We start from the raw sequence: 19,305 nt of genomic DNA on the forward strand, positions 1-19,305 counted from the left end.
ACAAAGCACTACACTTTTGCCAACAACCTCATCTACAGTTCAAACAACATCTGTTTTGAAATCAACTTCTACAAGCACAAGCCATGACGCTGTGACAACACCTGAAATGTCAATTACAACAACTGAAGAAAGCACTACACTTTTGCCAACAACCTCATCTACAGTTCATACAACATCTGATTTGCCATCAACTTCTACAAGCACAAGCCGTGATGCTGTGACAACATCTGAAATGTCAATTACAACAACTGAACAAAGCACTACACTTTTGCCAACAACCTCATCTACAGTTCATACAACATCTGATTTGCCATCAACTTCTACAAGCACAAGCCGTGATGCTGTGACAACTAATAAAGGCACTACACTTTTGCCAACAACCACATTAACGACTCGATCAACAACCGTTGTGGCATCAACATCCACAAATACTATTCCTATTACAATCACAACATCTGAACTGTCATTTACAACAACTGGAAAAAACACTACACTTTTCCCAACAACAACTGCTAAACCAAATGTGTATTTGACCACTAAGTCAAAAGAAACGCCAACAAATACCACCCTAGCATCTCTAGATCCTGCAACGGAGAAAGAAGGATTCATTTATATCAGATTCAGAATAGTGAGGACTTTTGTTCCAGACTACAACGATAAAGCTTCTTCTGCTTATAAAGCACTGGAAAGAAATGTAACAACTGAGGTAAATCACTAACTTTTCAGCAAACATTTTATATTGAAGTGCCCCATTATGCTATTTCCTGATGTTGTTTTGGTGTCTCCTACAGCAGGTTTACATCCGTCAAAGTATTTTATTTCCTCATAAAACACATTTGTACATCACTTTTTTTAATGATTCTCAAACGACTCATCAGATGAAACAATCTCTCTAAATCCCTCCTTTCCGCAAGCTCAGTCTGTTGTACAACGCGCGTGTCGAAAACAAAAACGGCCATTGCCATTACAACGTCAGCTCTGTGTGTCCTGAGGCTTCCTACTCCGTAAACTAAACAGAAACGAACAATGACGTGGATTTTATCATATCAATCCGAGCACGAGTCTGATGACGAAACATTGGAAGAACTAGTCATTAGGGTTGGGTATCGTTTGAATTTGAACGATTCTGATTCCGATTCCTTGTTTCGATTCCGGTTCCTAACGATTCTCGCTTCCGATTCTTTTAAGAGGCAGGGTCAAAAAAGTTTAGCTAACCTTGCTAACCAACGGCCTTTCTGAAGGAAATACTCCTTCTGTAAAAATACTCCTTTTGTCACAAATTTTGCATTTTGCCGAGATTTCGTTATTTTTAGAAAAGTGAAGCCACACTTTGGATCGCCGACGTAAGCTACTCATGTTCGACTCGCGCGGTTATGCCAACACTTCCGGTAGACGCTTCTTCGTTGGTGTTGTTCAGCGGTTTCTTCTTCCGCTCGGCGAACTGTGAATATCGAAACTAGGAATCGAAATATTAACTTTTGAACGATTCCGGGAAAAACGAAAAGTCAGTCTCGGTTCCAATCGATACTCGATTCTCGATACCCAACCCTACTAGTCATTCAAGCCAGGGCAATTCGAGTGGGGCGTTTCTCAGCGATACGCACGCTACTTAGTTTGAGGTACATTACTAGTTGTTGCTGTAATACCTCACACTCAGCATAAACAAGTGCATGTCCATCAACAAGCCGATTATTTTACTTGTACTAATTTATTTTTCTAAGTATTTTTCTAAGATATTGCGATGAACATGTGGAAACTGTATCAATACCAGTGCATGTATACAATGTAGGCTATACATTAGCGGAGCTCTATAGTGAATGACTGATGTAACATAAACATTGGTAAAACAAATCTTGCTCCATGCAAATATACATACATGCAAATACATACAAATCTTGCTCCATGTTCCTCACAGTAACATTAGTGAGAATGACAAACAATCTGCATTAATAGACAGAGTTTTACGACCTGATTAGCTGAATTATTTCAGTAAGTAACCTGAGTTAGCCAGTTAGCAGGAGACCTACAGTACACAATATAAAAGTATATTGAACACCATCTTTCAAGAGCAAGCAGTTTGCAAATCCTGCGTTGAACGCCAAGATTTGAGAAGCAGTCGTCAATAAAATACAGCTAAAGTTTAGGATTATACTGCTGTGAAATTGTAGTAAAGATGAACTTTTAACCACCGATTCTTCACATGCTCGTACTTGGGCAGTGGGAAAAAAAACTAGCTTTAGCTTGACATTGTAGACCAGAGCACCTTCTCGACATGATGCTATTCAGTATAGGAATCAGCTGCCAGTTTGAGGTTCAAGTTTTCCCTGGTGTCTGCGTGCGCAATAAGTGGATGGGAAATATGCTAATGTTTCGTCCTGACGTCACAACGAAACGGCTTATGACTCGTTTGAATAACGATTCCTTTAATTGACTCAGAGTCAACTCTTACTTTTGAAAGACAATAACTTTATATATGGTGCACTTTCAGATTTAAACCTTTGCAAGATGTTTTCGTTCACTTAGAGCCACCACGTTACTCACTAAATTTAAAATCCCAATGCAAATAAATTGTTTAAACGTTTATCCTTTAATCATTATATCAAGACAAATAATCTGCATTGTTCTTTGTTATTTCTTTTCCAGCTTAATCGGGGATACACAATAAAATACCCGTACACATTTCTGAGATCGGCTGTCATCCTTTTTTGGTAAGTTATATAAACTCTCAGACTTTTTTTTAAATATCAATGCCATGAACACATTGTATTTTCCTATAGCTATTATTTTTAAACAATTTACTTCATGCCTTCAGGGTGAAGTATGTAATATTTTTTGGGCCTTATTTTAACATTTTGAAACACAAGTATCAAGAGCAAAGCGCAAGTAACTTTGTGGGCGGTTCTTGGGCACTGTTGCTATTTTTCCGCCGGGATAAATGATTTTGCGCTGACGTTGCGCGTTGTTCATAATTCTATTTTAAGCGCGGAATTGTTTTCTGGAACTGAAAAATAGCACTAGGGAATGTTTGCGCTGAAACACGCCTCCTTTTTGCGCCAACCCGCCCAGGGAGCGCAAGTTCATTTCCTAGTTTACCGACATGCGTCTGTGGAGGGAAAAGCCTGCTTTGCGCGGGTGCAAAATTGGAATGATACATGCGTCAGTGTACAAAGTCATTTGCGCCGGGTGCAAGATATGTTGAAATACATACTCTTAACTCTGTTTATAGTCATTGACAACTATTAAAGGGTTCCTATATGCGTTTTTGCTTTTTCAACTTTAGTTAGTGTGTAATGTTGCTGTTTGAGCATAAAAAAGATTTCCAAGGTTACAAAGCTCAAATTCCACTCCAAATGGAGATATTTTATTTGACAAAATCCACTTCCCAAGAACTACAACGAAAGGCACGTTTGGACCACAGCGCAATTTTTCTGGGATTTATGAACCCCACCAATGGAATACGCATAAAAGCGGATGCGGCCTGGATGACCTGTTGCTATCAAAGAGATGCTGTTTTTTCCACAACTCATTTGTTTGACCTTCCTAAGGCTGACAAACGTAGAATGCGTAACGTTTATTTTAAACGCTGTTCCTGAACATTATAATCCCGATGTTTATCCGTTTAACCACGACGCAGAAAAGCACGACACAAAAGCTTCTCCTGAACCTAATCACCGCCCTTTAGGACAATTAACCATGTTTTTGTCATCGATTACTCTTTGTATAATCATAGTTTTCCAAAAAAATATCATGATTAAATGGTGGATAACATCGCACCTGTAATGTACAAGAAAAACATACCACTCTGAAACGTCCTGTGAAATCCATGCTGTGCATTAAATCTTTTCTCCTCTTATATGTTAACATTGTCAGGGTCTGAATCGGGTTTGAAATTGCCGCCATTCTTTAAATTTACACTAGAGCAGAACTTGGGGTTATGGAGGGGTGGGACATTTCCCGATTCCCGAACACACTTTAAGCGCTGCCAATCACAACATACTAGGCAAGCTAACCAATCACAGCACATTTCGTATTTCGGAAGGATGGGCTTCATCGAAACCGGAACTAAACAATGTGTTCGGGACAGACTGGGGAGAGGGAGGGGGGGGGATAATGTCTTTTTTGAACAATCAACCATAAAAGCATATTTTTGTACACCCCAAAAACAAAATCAAAACTTCGTAAATAAGCATAATAGGACCCCTTTTGAGAAGGGACCACTCAAATCTACCAGCTCAAACTATAGTGAGAGTTTGGGACATCGCTACTGTAGGAGGCAGAGCCAGAGGATGTTTACCAGTGAGGGACCATGACTGATGTGTTACATGAGAAAAGAAAATCAGCTTTGGTTACAGAATTCACCAAAATTTGCTGCTCTTATACCTTCAAAGATTAAACACGTCAAAACGAACAAGGCATTGCAATGCAACACACGCTTCAATCTCATACAGCATCATCCTGCCCCCTTTCAGAAAGACAAAAGTACTAGTTTATAATGTGTAATTGTTGTCTTTTCGCTAAGTGCCACTAGTGTTGCAGAAACTACATACATTTAATGCAAACTTTAATGCATTTTTAACATCTGAAAAATATATATCTTTCTGCTGCAGTGTACCAACACAAATTGTGTATAGGATGTGTGGTTCCATCATACTAAATATTAACAAAGCTACAACTGATTAGTTTTTCTTTAAAAGAAACCAAACAGAATTGCCTTAATAATAACAGCAATTGACTTTACTACTCTTTTTCTCATATACTGTATACAATTTAAAGAAACCCTTTTTTTTATCATTAGGCCTGGCTCAGTGGGGGTAACATCTCAGCTAATTTTTAAAAATCAGAGTGTGGTTCCCAACATAACAGATACATTGGATACCCTAACACAAGGGCTTGATGAATACATCATCTTCTTGAATGTCATCATATCCAGTATTTCTGCTGGTGAGTGTCACAATCTGTTTTCTGTTTTATCTTTAATCTTAAGGAAAGTGTTCTAATTATAAGAAAGGGTTGTATTTTGTAAATGCATTCAAATTGATCATCATGCATGAACTGTCTTTTTAACATAGAACCACGAAATTTCACCACATCAACCATTGCTCCGAACACCCCAACAGGAGCAACAACGATGGTAAGCAGTCAGTTTGCTACAACGATATCATCTGGCAGTGCAGTGCCAAGGAGCAGACTCACTGAAGTGGTCACTTTCCTTCTTTTCATTCTCATTAAAATCATTTTGATAGGACTGTAATATATTTCTTTGATTTTATAGCTAATTAATTTTTGTAAAATTGCAATGACTAACTGAATATTTGTACAAATGTGCACAATACAATTCTGTATGAAGTTATTTAAAATGTAATCTATATAGAGTTATAATATAATTGAATGACTAAATTCAACAATAAATTAAATGTACTATATGTATTCATGTAAAAAGATTTAAAGTTATATGTATTCTTTTCAATTGACTTGTGAGTTTACTGATAATGATGTCCAAAATAAATTATAGTAACAGTAAAATATTAATATTGCAAACAGAAACAATTATGTTACATAAGATTTTTGTATTTTTTTAATTTACACTGCTGTAATATCAATAGTTCATTTAGGACTATCTATTTTTCTTTTATGTCAATGTATATGGTACTATATACTGTTAAGATAATTATACAAATAATTAAACATTCTTTAAACAATCAAGTCTGTTTTTTATTACATTTTCAAGTGATTGTAATTTAAGATAACTAGGGTTTAATGATTAAATTAAAGATTATTAAAAAAAATGCAAAAATGTGAGAAACAGTTTTTACTAATAGTGTCATATCCATTGGGAGTGTTAGTTTATTCTTCGTAATCTGTACTGGCTTTTTTAGATTTTTTTTTTTATATTTATTTTAAAAGTATGTAATTTTATAAAGAAAATTCTCACTGCGATCAAACTATCCCGTTAATTGTTTTTAATCCGTGATTACAAATAAAGAGTCCCTGACATAGGCCACTTGATTCACAAATCTTACATTGTATTATCCAGTAGCATCATACAGTATCTTTACTGATCCTACCTTTTGACATTTTACACATTGATATTTTACATGTGTAGCCTATTTCCTAGTGTGCTGACTGTAGCAGATTGACATATAACGTTAATCCTAAATTTGTTATTGCGCTCGCTTGCGCCATCTTGTGGGCATGGGAGACAATACGGTATTATTTTCCTGCAACATTAGGTAAGTTATTGCCTTTAGAATTTGAACATAATTCGAATTATGCTAATATTTAAGAAAGAAATTCGCATTTAGCTTTTCAGCCATTTTGACAGACCTAATTCACAACCATTGGAGTTCAACAAGCCGAGAAACATTATCAACAGGTTGGGTAATTCTGCAGACATAATAACAGGAAAACCGACAACAAATTATGCGTTTTATATTTGTTTAAATAATAGGTTGCGCAACTAAATCAAATGTGTCGCTCCGTGAACTCTACGATCAAAATTTACCTCGGGTAACTTCGTCAGATTTGATGTCGATGCACGTGCCTTTGTGGAGAGGCAGACAGTGAGGCCGGCGTGTATATACACAGATTAAGAAACTGTTAAATAAAGCTAATTAAGTATTTCGATTTAGAAAACCTTTAGATCGTGTTCTTTTGTTTTAAAAATGAGAGGAGTAGCCTACCTTACCTCAAACTTACCTCAAAGCCATCTCTACCATCTGTTTGAGGTAAAACAACACTTGTCACAACACTTCTTCTAACATGGATGCCAGAAACAAAGAAATCACTCCTGGCTGCCATGTGAACTGTTTTTGGTGAAATTTTGCAACGTAAGCCCTAACTTTACAAAATTAACATAACAAAATTATGTTACCTGGTGCCACGAAAAACATTTAGTAGCCTATGTTTTTAATATTTAAAGTTGCCCTCTGGCATTTAAAATCAAATCATACAACATATTCCATACCAGATGGGGGCAGTATACCTCCAGAAATACCTCCACGGCCACGCGCGCACTCATGTCTTCAAACAATATGGGCGAGAGCTGTGTTGCTCTGTCTCCCTCGTGCATATTAATCAAATCAATTGACACGATAGTAAAAGGTTGGAAGACAGCAGTTTCATGTGGAGCATTTGAAGATTTTTACAGATTAGAGACTAAATGAACAACATCTCAATAATTAATTATAAAGGCCGTCTCATAGACAAGTCGGTGCATTTCGACGATATGGGAAAATTAAAGCCCAGGCTATTATTTCTAGTTTTATGATATTCGTTTTGTTCATATTCCATTTTTATCATTAGTTTTAATTAATTTGACAGACAGCATTCCCTGATGTGGACCAAGCTAGCTTCTTTCAGAGCTGCCAACTCTCACAACACTTTTCACACACTCTCACGCCACACATCAATTTTGTCATGCACAGAAAAGGACACGGAGACCGATGTCAGCTCTCAGATTCTGGTAATTTTATTACGCAATTCAAACAATAAATACAGTTTTGGCGCTTTACACAACAGATCCCTAACGCACGTGAACTGATCATCTCTACTAAGCTTCATGAAGCAATGAGGCTTTCCCCTGACTGTTCCTAGCCTGGCTGCGCCCTCCTACGCACTTCCGCTCAATTTCATTTTACTTCAGTACTACAAATGAAATGTACTAGAGTCTGGTTGAACCAGGCTAGACTGTTCCGGGAAAAGATTCAAAGCTTCGAGAGTGTCGAGAACAGCGCCATCTGGTGCTTATTTAAAATAAAGCAGCCAGAAGCTCTGGCAGATGAAGCAACCACAACACACGACACTACAGAGTTTCAATGTTATGTGTACAAATAAAAACCTTACATGTTTGTGTTTGATATGTTCATTTGATAAATTCATTTTCCCATTAAAGTGTATATAATATAAGCTTAAGTGCAAAGATATAAGCTTAAGTGCAAAGATTTTACAAAAACAAAAAGACAAAACAAAAAAGAAGACTAAGTAGTGAAAAATAAATGTTGGTTATTTAATGAATCATATTTATTAACTTTCAAAGTACAGCACTCTCCTCAAACACCCATCAACCAGACTGAGGCAACATTGACTCGTTAAAGTTCGAGCCTTCTGACACCCAAAGCGAAACTCGCACGTCATCGGACAGAAAGTGAGGCTTCGTTTGTCATCGATCACGTGACTCTGGGAAAACCAATACACACCACGATACGGGGCTTCACTAGAAATTGTGTCGCATATGTGATACGCGCATCGAAGCTTCAGTGTCATACGTAACATCACTACTAGCAAATGGTAAAAGAACACGAACACTGTTGAAAGATACACTATGTTACAACTTACCAAAATGTATTCCTCATGCATAATATCAACCAATCATTTTTTTTTAACTCTTCCCTGAACTGAAATGTAGTAGTGGGCTGTATTTTCCACACGACTGACACCAGGTTCAAGTACACACAAGCCGGCGCGACTCAAGGCCAATTTATACTTCTGCGTAGGGTGCGCGCAGTAGGTACGGCGTAGCATACGCACAGACGCGTCCCATACCACGTACCCTTCGCCGTCGCCTGACGCGCACCTCTTCAAAAATGTAACTACACGTCGCGACGACGCGGACCGCAAGATCGGCGATTGGTCGGCTTGGTAGCATTGCATTTCCTCCTATGCATTTCCGCACGTACCTTCTCACGTACCTTCTCGCAACACAGTGGAACATTAAAACCCTCCGCCGCCAACTAGCGTATCGGAGCAGTACTGCAGAGCAACCAAGACCTGAACGCAGAAGTATAAATGCTCACAACGGCGTCGCCTACGTGCGTAGCCAACGCCGTACGTAGCCAACGCCGTACACTACGGCGTACCCTCGACGCAGAAGTATTTAAATTGGCCTTCACTCGTGTACGCGTTTGGCTGGTGGTAACGTTGCCCGCCCGCATACCGCCTCCCATGGCCGAAACTGGTATTACGACACCTGCGGGCCGGGGCTAGTAATTTAGCATGCTAATTCAGGTTAATATCTCGGAAGCACTATAACTTGTCATTTTTTTTAATGACATCATCAACCTTATTTCTTCTCATTCTCTTGATGCGTGTTGCTTATTTTTGGGATATTTTAACCTCAATTTTTACAGATGGCACCTTTAAAAAAAAAAAAAAAAACCATGCTCAACCAAACGGTTGATTTGCCACATAATGGTTAACTGTCGCCTCCCTTTTTGAGAATGGACATTAAAGCACTATTAAAACTGGGTTGTAATTCAAGAATGGTTTAGAATATATAGACCTAAGTTTGGTCTTGTTTTAAAGAAAACACTCAGCGGATTATTGCTGAATTTAAAATTATGGAAGTTTAAATTGACAGTAAATTTTATTTTATATAAAATATATATTTTACAAAATATTTTTTACTATAAATTCAAAGTCATATATCTAACCAAGTTTGCCTAGTTTTTAAAATTGAAGTTCCCATGAGATTTTGTTTCGATGTAACACCAAAAACAGCCCCCGGGTGACACATCCCATTGAATTTAATTGTATGCATTCTGTCTAATAAATTAATACATTTCTGTCCTAATATCACTTCCGTCACAAAATATGGAACCTTGAGACAATATGTTTTGTTAAAATTAGAAAAAGGTTTGATCATAAATTATGATGGGAAAATAAAAGAAAAATCCCATTGCTCTACCACACGTGACGGCGTGTTTCTTGAAACATAAAAGCCTAAAATACCATTATATTACTAATTAATTTTTGCTCTTTTTTGTTTGCTTTTAAATGCAGAAAGAATGCAATGTCTTTGGTTTTCTTACTTTTAGTTATTTGTGTTATTTATTTTATTTCACTGAGTTAAAATGAAAACCTGAAATATTTAATGGCTTTATGGCAAGATTCAATGTACAAAAATGTGTTCAATGTGTTTTTTTAAATAAATTAGTATTAATATTAATTAGTATTATTATTAAATTAGTATTAGGGTGTGTTTTTTTTATCATTAACAGTTTAAATAACAAATTATTTTCATCCTACTAAGAAAAACAATGTGATGTTGACTGTCTATTCACTGGTTTGATTTGCCGACACAGACAAAAAAAGAACTTCTGACTATACATCAATCAATACATATCAGAAATCACTAGTGACAGATCAGACATTAGAATTAACACAGTTACTTACATGTTGCATTACTGTCGAGTCCATATTGCAAAAATCTGTTTGTAAAGCCTGCTCAGTGAAATATACAGGATAAAAATAAACAATGCTCAACTGAGACATTGACATACCGGTAGTCCTTGCATTGGGACCCTTTGGTTGGTAATGTTATTTTTGTTCTACGATCCTTTATTGCTCTTCTCTCCTCGTCATCTCACTAACACATCAGTGATTGTATTTAGTAGCCATTGATTTTCTTCTTGGTTTTCACCTGTGACATCATAGGCACATTCCACTGGCTTGGTTGCAATAGCTTTGTTTTGTTTTAAATACCAGGTCTGTAACTTACAGGATATTCTTATAGTATGATGCCCTCTTATCTGTCAAAAGCAAAAGGAAATTTTGATTTCTCAGTTCATGATCCCTTTAACTTGACACAGTGTTTAAATATCAAAAAATATGGTGTGTGTGTCAATGGCAATGCCATGTTTTGTCTCAAGTAATGATTATATATATATATATAAGCTACTTAAATGGCCTAATTTAACTTTTAGGCCTGCCCATGAAACGTTATGTTAACATGATTATAATTTTGCTTATGCCACTAAATGTTTTAGTTAAGCTTCACTAGACAACTGTACACGTTCAGTTGTTTGTTGCAAAGATGAATATCTTCAGGAACTACTGTAGATTTATAGCACTTTCCAAGGTTCTTGCGTACCTCCACTTTGTTAACTTTGTTAAAAATTGTATATTTTTGGAGAAAAGTAAAGGCAAATTAACCCTAATCATCAAAGTGCATCATATCCCATTTTCAAACACTGATAAAAAGGGTTCCTTCATTGGTTTGCTCATTATTTCAATACATTCCTGTTCAGAGTGACCCTGACTGTAACTGTATTTATTCTCGTGTCATTTTATAGTATAGTCTTGGAGGAAATAAAAGATAAACTCACCCCCCAAAAAATCTGTGCATTCTATCACTTCCACCTTATTCAAACATTCATAAAGTGTTTCTTCATAGGTTTGCTGTTCATTAGTTTAATGGACAGACAGCTATACAAGCAAGCTATTTTTCTGTTGTGCTTTTAAAAACATTGGACTGTTTGTTGGAGTGATCTAAAATGTCAATTGGCTCATCCTCAGCGATATTAAGTTTGAACTAACTGGAATAAGGTGTTACTCTTGAGGATTATGGAGGTGTAGTTCTTCACTATTGCCAACTAAACCCCTTATTCCAGTTAGTTCAACCCCACTATCACAGAAGATGTTGAGGAGCCAGTTGACAATCTAGATCACTCCAACAAACACAACGTTTTTTAAAAGCACAACAGAAAAATGGCTTACTTGTAGCTGTCGGTCCAATAATAATGGAAGAAAGCATTAGCAATGGAAAATGACACTTCATTTATAAACAATTTCAAATACCACACAGCCAAATTATGTAGTATAAAATGTTTAATTCTCAAACCATCAAACAACCACAATTAACAGAAGTAAAAAAGGACTCCTCACCAATCCCTTGGAACAATAAAAATAAAATACACAAATGGAAAAGAGGCTCTTAGGGCATGATCATATGAAAATAAAATGGGCGGTTCTCTCTTCCGCTGTCATAGATACTACACCGAGACACAGATACGCAGCGCTGGACAACCACCACCATCACTTCAGCACACATCTAGCTCATCTGGACTGCTCAACTAGAGAGAGGTAGAAGCCAAAAAAGAAAGCATTAGGAGCAGGGATGTCAATTCACAAATTCCCATAATCAATCGTGGTTTGTATTAACGATCAATTAATTGTTAACCTCTTAATTCGAAAGTGGGTGCGCAACCAAGTTATCACGCAACTCTTTTAACCAACACAAAACAGGTGTCATTTTAAAGCTCAGAAGTTTGGCTTTTCAGTGAATATGACCATGACTATCAATTAACAAGTGCTTTAAATTTGCAGACATATTAGAAGTGCTCCATTTTTAATCGCATGAAAATTTGGTCTGTAAAATCTTAGTTCATAACAGATAAAACCGTCACATATTGTAGAAAATATTGTCGGATTGAACAATATCTCTTCATGCTCTGCTATAAACGTATTGATTACAGAGCTAGGCTTGCCAGTGACTCTTTAAATCCCAAACATTCAGTGTCTGGGATGCACAAAAGCACTTGAGTCACTATGCATTGGAGCTTTTTATATTATGATAGTTTTCTACAAAAACATACATCAGATGTATTTGTTCCATCATATCTATCATGTTTGTATGCCAGTTACAGAGCTGCCAATCTTGAAATATTTTGAGTAGCATCAGCTTGGGGAGGGGGGTTTCATATTTTTGTCACTATTTTTTAAGAAAACAAGACCCATCTTCATAATTGTAGTGTTGACTTGAAGTTTAAGTTAGGCTACTCTCATTCCGAGCTCTGAGCCCTCCCTCCCTTTTTAAAATGTACAATGTATATATAAAACATTTCAGCCTATTTTCTTAATTTATAATGAAGCAGTGTGTAATTCACAAGTTAATGAAGTATAGATCTCGCTTAAAAAAAAAAAATCTTTTTTCTATTTTGCTGATAATTTACTCACCCCCATGTCCAAGATGTCCATGTCTTTCTTTCTTCAGTCAAAAATAAATTAAGGTTTTTGATGAAAACATTCCAGGATTTTTCTCCATATAAATGGACTTCAATGGGAACCAAGCAGTTCAAGGTCTAAAAGACAGTTTCAGTGCAAACTGTTCAAAGGGCTTTAAACGATTCCAGATGATGAATAAGGGTCTTACCAAGCGAAACGTTCGCTCATTTAAAAAAAAAAAGTTTAAGTTTTATAAGCTCAAATGGTCGCCTTGCTCTGTTCTGTGATGCGCGTTCGTGACTCTCCTGTTCGAACTCGTTCATCAAAATGAACAAATCTTTTTTTGTTGAATGAACCAAATGACTAGAAAAAAAAAAAAGATTCATTTTGATGAACGAGTTCGAACAGGAGAGTCACGAACGCGCATCACAGAACAGAGCAAGGCGACCATTTGAGCTTATAAAACTTAAACTTTTTTTATTTGTTTGAAATGACCGATAGTTTTACTAGATAAGACCCTTATTCATCGTCTGGAATCGTTTAAAGCCCTTTGAACAGTTTGCACTGAAACTGTCTTTTGGACCTTGAACCGTTTGGTAAACAGTAAAGTCATTATATGGAGAAAAATTCTGGAATGTTTTCATCAAAAACCTTCATTTCTTTTTTGACTGAAGAGAGAAAGACATGGAAATCTTGGATGAAATGGGGGTGAGTAAATTATCAGCAAAAGTTTTTTTTTAAAAGTGAACTACTCCTTTAAACACACAAAAAGATCAACATAACTAGAACATTTAAATGCACATTTCTTACTGTAGGTGGAGATGTCGATTTCCTCAGGCAACTCCGCTACGTTGACTTCAAAACGGTCCTGCACATCATTCAGGATCTTTGCATCAGTCTCATCTGATACAAAGGTGACAGCCAATCCTTTTGTGCCAAACCTACCAGCACGAGCAACCTAAAAGATAGAATAAGTTTAACATTTGTCCATGTTTCCAAGCCCAGCCCAAGTTTTAATCTTGAGGTTGGGCAGTCATTACACTTCTAGTATTGGTGAAAAGTAGAATGCCACAGCGCATGACGCATTAATACCCTGTGTAGGTATGTGTCGGAGTCCTCAGGCATGTCATAGTTGAAAACTATATTAACACGCTCAATATCCATCCCACGGCCAAACAGATTCGTAGCCACCAGGATCCGCCGTTGAAAATCTTTAAACTGTTGATACCGAGACAATCTGCAGGGGAGAGAACGAGAAATGACTTCAGCATTTGCATTTCTCACCCAACCATTGCAATATGATGGGCTCAAAAAGTGTCGTACCTTTCTTCCTGTGCCATTCCCCTGTGGATCGCAATGGCTGGAAAATTTTGTTCCACCAGCAGCTGAGACAGAGCCACGCAGCGTTGAACTGACTTGACAAATATCACCACCTATATTACATCCAAAAATAAAACACCACATTTAAGATGACAAGGGCCCACTTTCAAAGCCAATGACTAAAAACGTGATGAAATGACAGTCACCTGGTTGAACTCAAGAACGTCAAGAAGGTCAAACAGTTTGCGGTTCTTTTCGCTGTCTTTCAGTTTGGCATAGTATTGCTGAAGACCATGGAGCGTAAGCTTAGTCTCATCATCAACAAAGACCTCCATTGGCTGTAAGAAGAGAAGAACCTTTACATTTCAGAACACCTTGGATCAAACGGTATCGGATTAGTTTGAGGACCGTGGGCAAAAACTCCATTTGAACATTAATAAGGAAAAGAGAAAACGACTCACGTCTTGCATGAATTTGCGACAGACTGGTCTGATCTCTTTGCTTAATGTGGCACTGAACATCATGCACTGCTTCTCGTGAGGTGTCAGTCTGAAGATATCCTGGACATCCCGTCTCATATCTAAAACACAATCACACACAGTTAGACCTCTGTTAACTGGGAAAACATCTACCTAATAAAAATAAATAAAAAATAAATAAAAAAAAAACGCACCCAGCTGCTCCAGCATCTTGTCACATTCATCCAAAACAAAGTGTTTGACATTTTTGAGGTTCAAGGTCTTGTTGCGAATGAGGGCAAGGATCCTCCCTGGTGTTCCCACCACGATGTGAGGGCAGCTCTTTTTCAACACGTCCTCGTCGTTTTTAATGGACAAGCCACCAAAGAAAACGGCACACTTAACGTTGGACATGTACTTGGAGAAGCGCTCGTACTCTTTACTGATTTGGAAGGCCAGTTCACGTGTGTGGCACATAACCAACACAGAAACCTGCAGGGAAGACAATGACAAATAACTTTTTTTACTTTGCGTCGCTATCCATAACTTCCACAAGAGCTGATACTAGTTTTGATCCAAGATAACTGTCTGCAATGGGGTTGAAAACCACTGCATAGACCCTGATGAAGATAAATTATAGCCTACTGATGTTTTTTCTTGCAATTGGGACATTTTTGAGAAATAAATAATTTATTGGAAAAATGTTTTAGTCCAGCCAATCTTACACTAAGGCAAAAAGTTCAGCTTCTCTTAAGACAATGAGCACCAACATTCCTAGATAATTTATCCGTTTTCGATTGCAAGAAACACACACCTGCCCATCCACTGGCTCGATCTGTTGGAGTGTGGCAAGCACAAACACAGCAGTTTTTCCCATACCAGACTTTGCCTGGCACAGGATGTCCATGCCCAGGATGGCTTGTGGAATGCACTCATGCTGGACTAAGGAAAAGAAAAGAAAAATACGTTAATGAAGAAAAGGAAAAAAAACAATTCAAAAAGTTCTAATGAAAGTCAACATAAAGTAGCTTTAACAGAGACCTGAACAAGAATATTCTTATAACAGTTAAAACTTAAATACAACTTTTACAGGAACTTTTCCCTTTAAGAGAGAGAGCAGTCATGCACACTCTAAACACACACAAAACTGCCTCAGAAATAGCTTGCAAGTTAGCAGTTTTGGGCCCTATGAAAGAATATGAGATCGGGCCCCCTACCACATCCATTCCATTAATAAAACCGATCTCGCCTTTTCTCGCAGCGCCCTTGCTCGCAAGTACCAAATTTAGTTATTTGTGTTGCTAATTGCGAGGAATGCTCACCCAAAAATGTACATCCGATCACCCTCGAGTACTTACAACTCCATATAAATGTCTTTCTTCTGCTGAATACAAAAGATCAAAGACCTTTTGAGGGATATGGCCAACCAAACAGTTGATGGGGCCCATTTACTTCGGAGAAGGGGGGAAAAAATACTATGGAAGTTAATAGTGCCCATCAACTGTTAAGTACAGAATTTATTTTTGGGTGAACCATCCCTTTAAATGGTTAAACACAAACTTACATCCCTACTAATATCATATGTGTTACATTTATGCAATGTAACGTTACTCTAAAACCATTCAACTTTTACACAAATCCTCACCCTCAGAAGGATGCTCAAAGCCACAGTCGACGATCGCTCGGAGCAACTCTGGTTTCAGGAGGAAATCGCGGAAGCCGGAGCTGTGAATGGAGACGTACGAGCCTTTCACCTCCTTCTTGCCGGCTGGGACGACAGCGTCCACGGCGGTCTGCGGCTCCTCGTCCTCTTCGTAGTCCAACAGCTCATTATCAACATCGTTTTCGGCCATGGTTACTTTGGGAGCAACAAGAGGGAACGCAGAGATGTAAATAACACGGTTTGGCCAAGTATACAGATCAATACTTACTAACACGGAAAAAAAATGCAGCTCAGTTTAGCTAACGTAACGTTAAGCTAATGAATGGATATATTACGGCGTAATCGTGCTCATCGAAACTATCTACTATAACTTATATTGTTTTTTCAATCAGTTCTACCCACATACGGTTAAAGCTGGAACGTAACCATGATGGAAGTTGCTATACACGTTTAACTTGCTCCAATTTAAGTTAGCCGATTGACTGGCTCTGGCTGCCGCTCAGCGTGTGAGTTAGACAATAGAGCCGCCATTCGCTGTCCCACCTAAACCGATCTTCTTATCTAACGTTAAACCAGCGACACAATCCGCATTTTTCAACAATACGTAGAATATACATGACTATACATTTATTTGATACATAGAAAGACGTGAAATACGAAACGGTTGAGACGCAAATGGGTTTTGTGTTCGCGTTTAGGCTTTGAGCCTTGCAGGCTGCACCGCGCGAGAAACGCGAGGTACTGTTCGTTTAGATAACTTTACTTAGGTTGGCTACACAAATTCTCAATAAAATAAGGTTGAATCCGGAAGAAAATGGCATTAATTATCCCGCGTTTAACATTAAGGTGAGTAAATGTATAAGAAAAAACACAAATTACCTTTTGACGTTGGTATTGAACGTCGGCTCTCAGGAATCGTGTGGTTAGGCCTTAAGTTTATAGCGCTTCCCGGATATAGAAACCGAGCTCTCCCATTGGCTGGATTCAACGTCAATGACGGTTGAGAAGAAGCGCATGCGTACGATTGGGTAACACGAATGTGCGTCAGTGTTGTGGGCGGGTTCTAAAACAAATCGCCTACTCGCCAGCCTTCATACTCTAAAATGGCCACACGATGTCATTATATGCATTCTGATTTTTGGCCTTCAAATGACAATGACAAGTGCGACCTAAAACTCGAAGACCTCGTTAAAAAATATATAGGTTATCCCCTTAAAACGGTTTTGGAATTTAAAAACCGAAAAAAGAAAACTATAAAAAAGTTTTGTTTACAACAGAGTAAACAAAGCTTTGTTGTTATAAATGTCAAATTTTCAATATTATCAAGGCATTAAAATAGACAATACAGAAAATAAATGGCTTGCCATTTGGGTACAAATAAAACATAAAACAATATAGTTGTGGAATTTATTTATTATACTTAAATTATGGAGTATAGCCTACATTAAAAATAAATTACTAAAATATAAATGCCTACTATGTGACACTGACTGAACTCAAGTTAAATTTCCTTTGAATGCTCTGTCTGACATTCTGAAATTCTGAAACATTTTTTCTATTATTTCATTTGTAATGAATATGCAAAACAAACATTTTCGCGAGTGATTTCACAACCATGTAGAATTCTCTATAGAACTAGCTCTGTTCACTTAACGAAGAGAAGAGCGGATAATTAATAAACCTTCAAATATTACATGTACTACATTTTAGGAAGTAAAAAAGAAGATGCCTCTTGAGAAAAAAAAATATATATATATATATTGCCATTTTGTATATGATTTATGTGACATTACAGTAGTTATTATGGTACAAAATCATCTTTAGAAGATAATAAACCGGACAAAACTGTCTGAACAGTAACAATCAACACCGCAACATCACCTGCCCGCTACCCACTGTGGCTGAGGTTGAGAACAATAAAGGATTGGTGGGATGAGCTGTCAATCATGGCTAATTCCAGTTTAGTCTATGCTCCCATTGGTCAAACGTTTGTCAATCACACGAGGTCCGCTGACGTTAGAACATTGCACTATGGTCCATTTTGAACGAGACCATGAAATAAACGGAAAGCAAATACACATTATGGATTGGTTCTCATCTAATATTTATTGTAATAAGCTAGATTATGATTGTCAGCATTGTTATTAAATCACGGCAGAGATAGTAGGCGGGACCTGGGCGGGGTTTTCTCTTGTAGGCGTCGACCGCAGCTCTCCTTGAGGAAGCTCGCCCTGACGACTCATATTTTCCTCTAGATGAGCATCCACATCCAATAAATCCAATATGGTGCCATATTCATTTCCTGCCTTGCCGTAGTGGTCCAACGGCTTCGTACAAGAACGGATTTCCGATATCTGCCGGTTTTGTGAGCGATCATCTTTAATATGGCAAGATCGCCGGAGCAGCTCCAGCAATGAGACCGAAATTCAGGTGGGCATTGCTCTATGCATTTTCCATCACTGACAGTGTGCGGTGGCTGCTTTATTATGTTTGCACTCATCTATTGGTATACCACCTTTATTTTAAAAAGGTTAATCGGGGTGATATGACATAGAGAGGTATTCCAGGGAAAAGCGGGGAAATTCCAGCGCATCACACTCGTGCTCCCATCTCTGGACCAGCAGCGCTGATTTGCCTGCCTGTCCATCTGCTTGTTGCCACGGGGGAAAAAATCTTCATCCACACCCCTTATTATCGTACACGGAAGCAAATTTGATTGTGACCTAATTTAATAGCTTGTCATCAAAATACTCATTGCGTGTAAGTAGCCTGCCATTGTGCTTTGAATTCAGTGCAGATATTCTCCATTCCAAAGGCGCTTTCATTTAATGTCAATAACGCTGCACAGTCGGAACTGTCATATCAACGAAAATCCCTTCGCAAGTGCAAATAAAATGTGTTACTAATCCATTGCACACCTATAGTAGTAAGAACTGGCATCCCCCTAGTGGTGCATTTGCATGCGGTTTTGCTGAGTCCGGTCTACAGGCTTTATTGTAGTTGTCTGTAACAGTCGTTGACCATTGGCTGTTTTTATCTTCTTGAAAGACCTGAAGAGCTTTTATATATCGCGATGTGAAGCGTAAACATGCATCATGGCTGTCATTTTTTGTCATTGACATTTAGACATTATGGTTAAAACAA

At 37.8% G+C, this 19,305-nt stretch overlaps 3 protein-coding genes across 6 annotated transcripts in view; 2 read left to right on the plus strand and 1 right to left on the minus strand.

Annotated features, from left to right (window-relative positions):
• Window positions 1-5,196, plus strand: part of LOC120489896 (uncharacterized) — a 41,271-nt gene extending 36,075 nt beyond the window's left edge. Inside the window, exons 8-10 of the mRNA XM_089132654.1 lie at window positions 4,774-4,941; window positions 4,985-4,988; window positions 5,070-5,196. Coding sequence (XP_088988780.1) covers window positions 4,774-4,941; window positions 4,985-4,988; window positions 5,070-5,196 — 299 coding nt within the window. The remainder of the gene's footprint in view (window positions 1-4,773; window positions 4,942-4,984; window positions 4,989-5,069) is intronic.
• A 6,390-nt stretch (window positions 5,197-11,586) lies between these two features.
• ddx39aa (DExD-box helicase 39Aa) lies at window positions 11,587-16,351 on the minus strand. The gene is made up of 9 exons (XM_039647089.2): window positions 16,144-16,351; window positions 15,313-15,440; window positions 14,714-14,990; window positions 14,502-14,620; window positions 14,247-14,378; window positions 14,044-14,153; window positions 13,813-13,957; window positions 13,531-13,678; window positions 11,587-11,849 (listed from the first exon to the last, which is right to left on the minus strand). Exons 1-9 carry the CDS (start codon window positions 16,349-16,351, stop codon window positions 11,833-11,835), a joined length of 1,284 nt encoding a protein of 427 aa, XP_039503023.2. The 3' UTR covers window positions 11,587-11,832.
• The window catches only part of evi5l (ecotropic viral integration site 5 like), a 52,338-nt gene continuing 49,305 nt past the window's right edge, over window positions 16,273-19,305 (plus strand). The window contains exons 1-2 of one of the 4 annotated variants that reach the window (XM_039687159.2): window positions 16,273-16,387; window positions 18,417-18,591. The gene's annotated coding sequence lies outside the window, so the exon portion shown is untranslated. Of the gene's footprint in view, window positions 16,388-18,345; window positions 18,592-18,736; window positions 18,922-19,305 lie in introns of those variants that run through there. The other 3 variants (XM_089132015.1, XM_089132014.1, XM_089132013.1) reach the window with 3 other exon arrangements.

This window comes from Pimephales promelas, chromosome 6 (genome assembly GCF_988280905.1).
Source record: "Pimephales promelas chromosome 6, fPimPro1.hap1.1, whole genome shotgun sequence".
Classification (NCBI taxonomy): domain Eukaryota; kingdom Metazoa; phylum Chordata; class Actinopteri; order Cypriniformes; family Leuciscidae; genus Pimephales; species Pimephales promelas.

Bases quoted from the DNA above. Each gene is read 5' to 3' on its own strand.
- ddx39aa (XM_039647089.2), bottom strand. From the start codon at position 16,351: ATGGCCGAAAACGATGTTGATAATGAGCTGTTGGACTACGAAGAGGAC. The intron at 14,621-14,713 runs GTGCGTTTTTTT...ATTGTGTTTTAG, and splicing joins CAAGATGCTGGAGCAGCTGG to ATATGAGACGGGATGTCCAG. The intron at 14,154-14,246 runs GTGACTGTCATT...GATGTAATATAG, and splicing joins ACGTTCTTGAGTTCAACCAG to GTGGTGATATTTGTCAAGTC.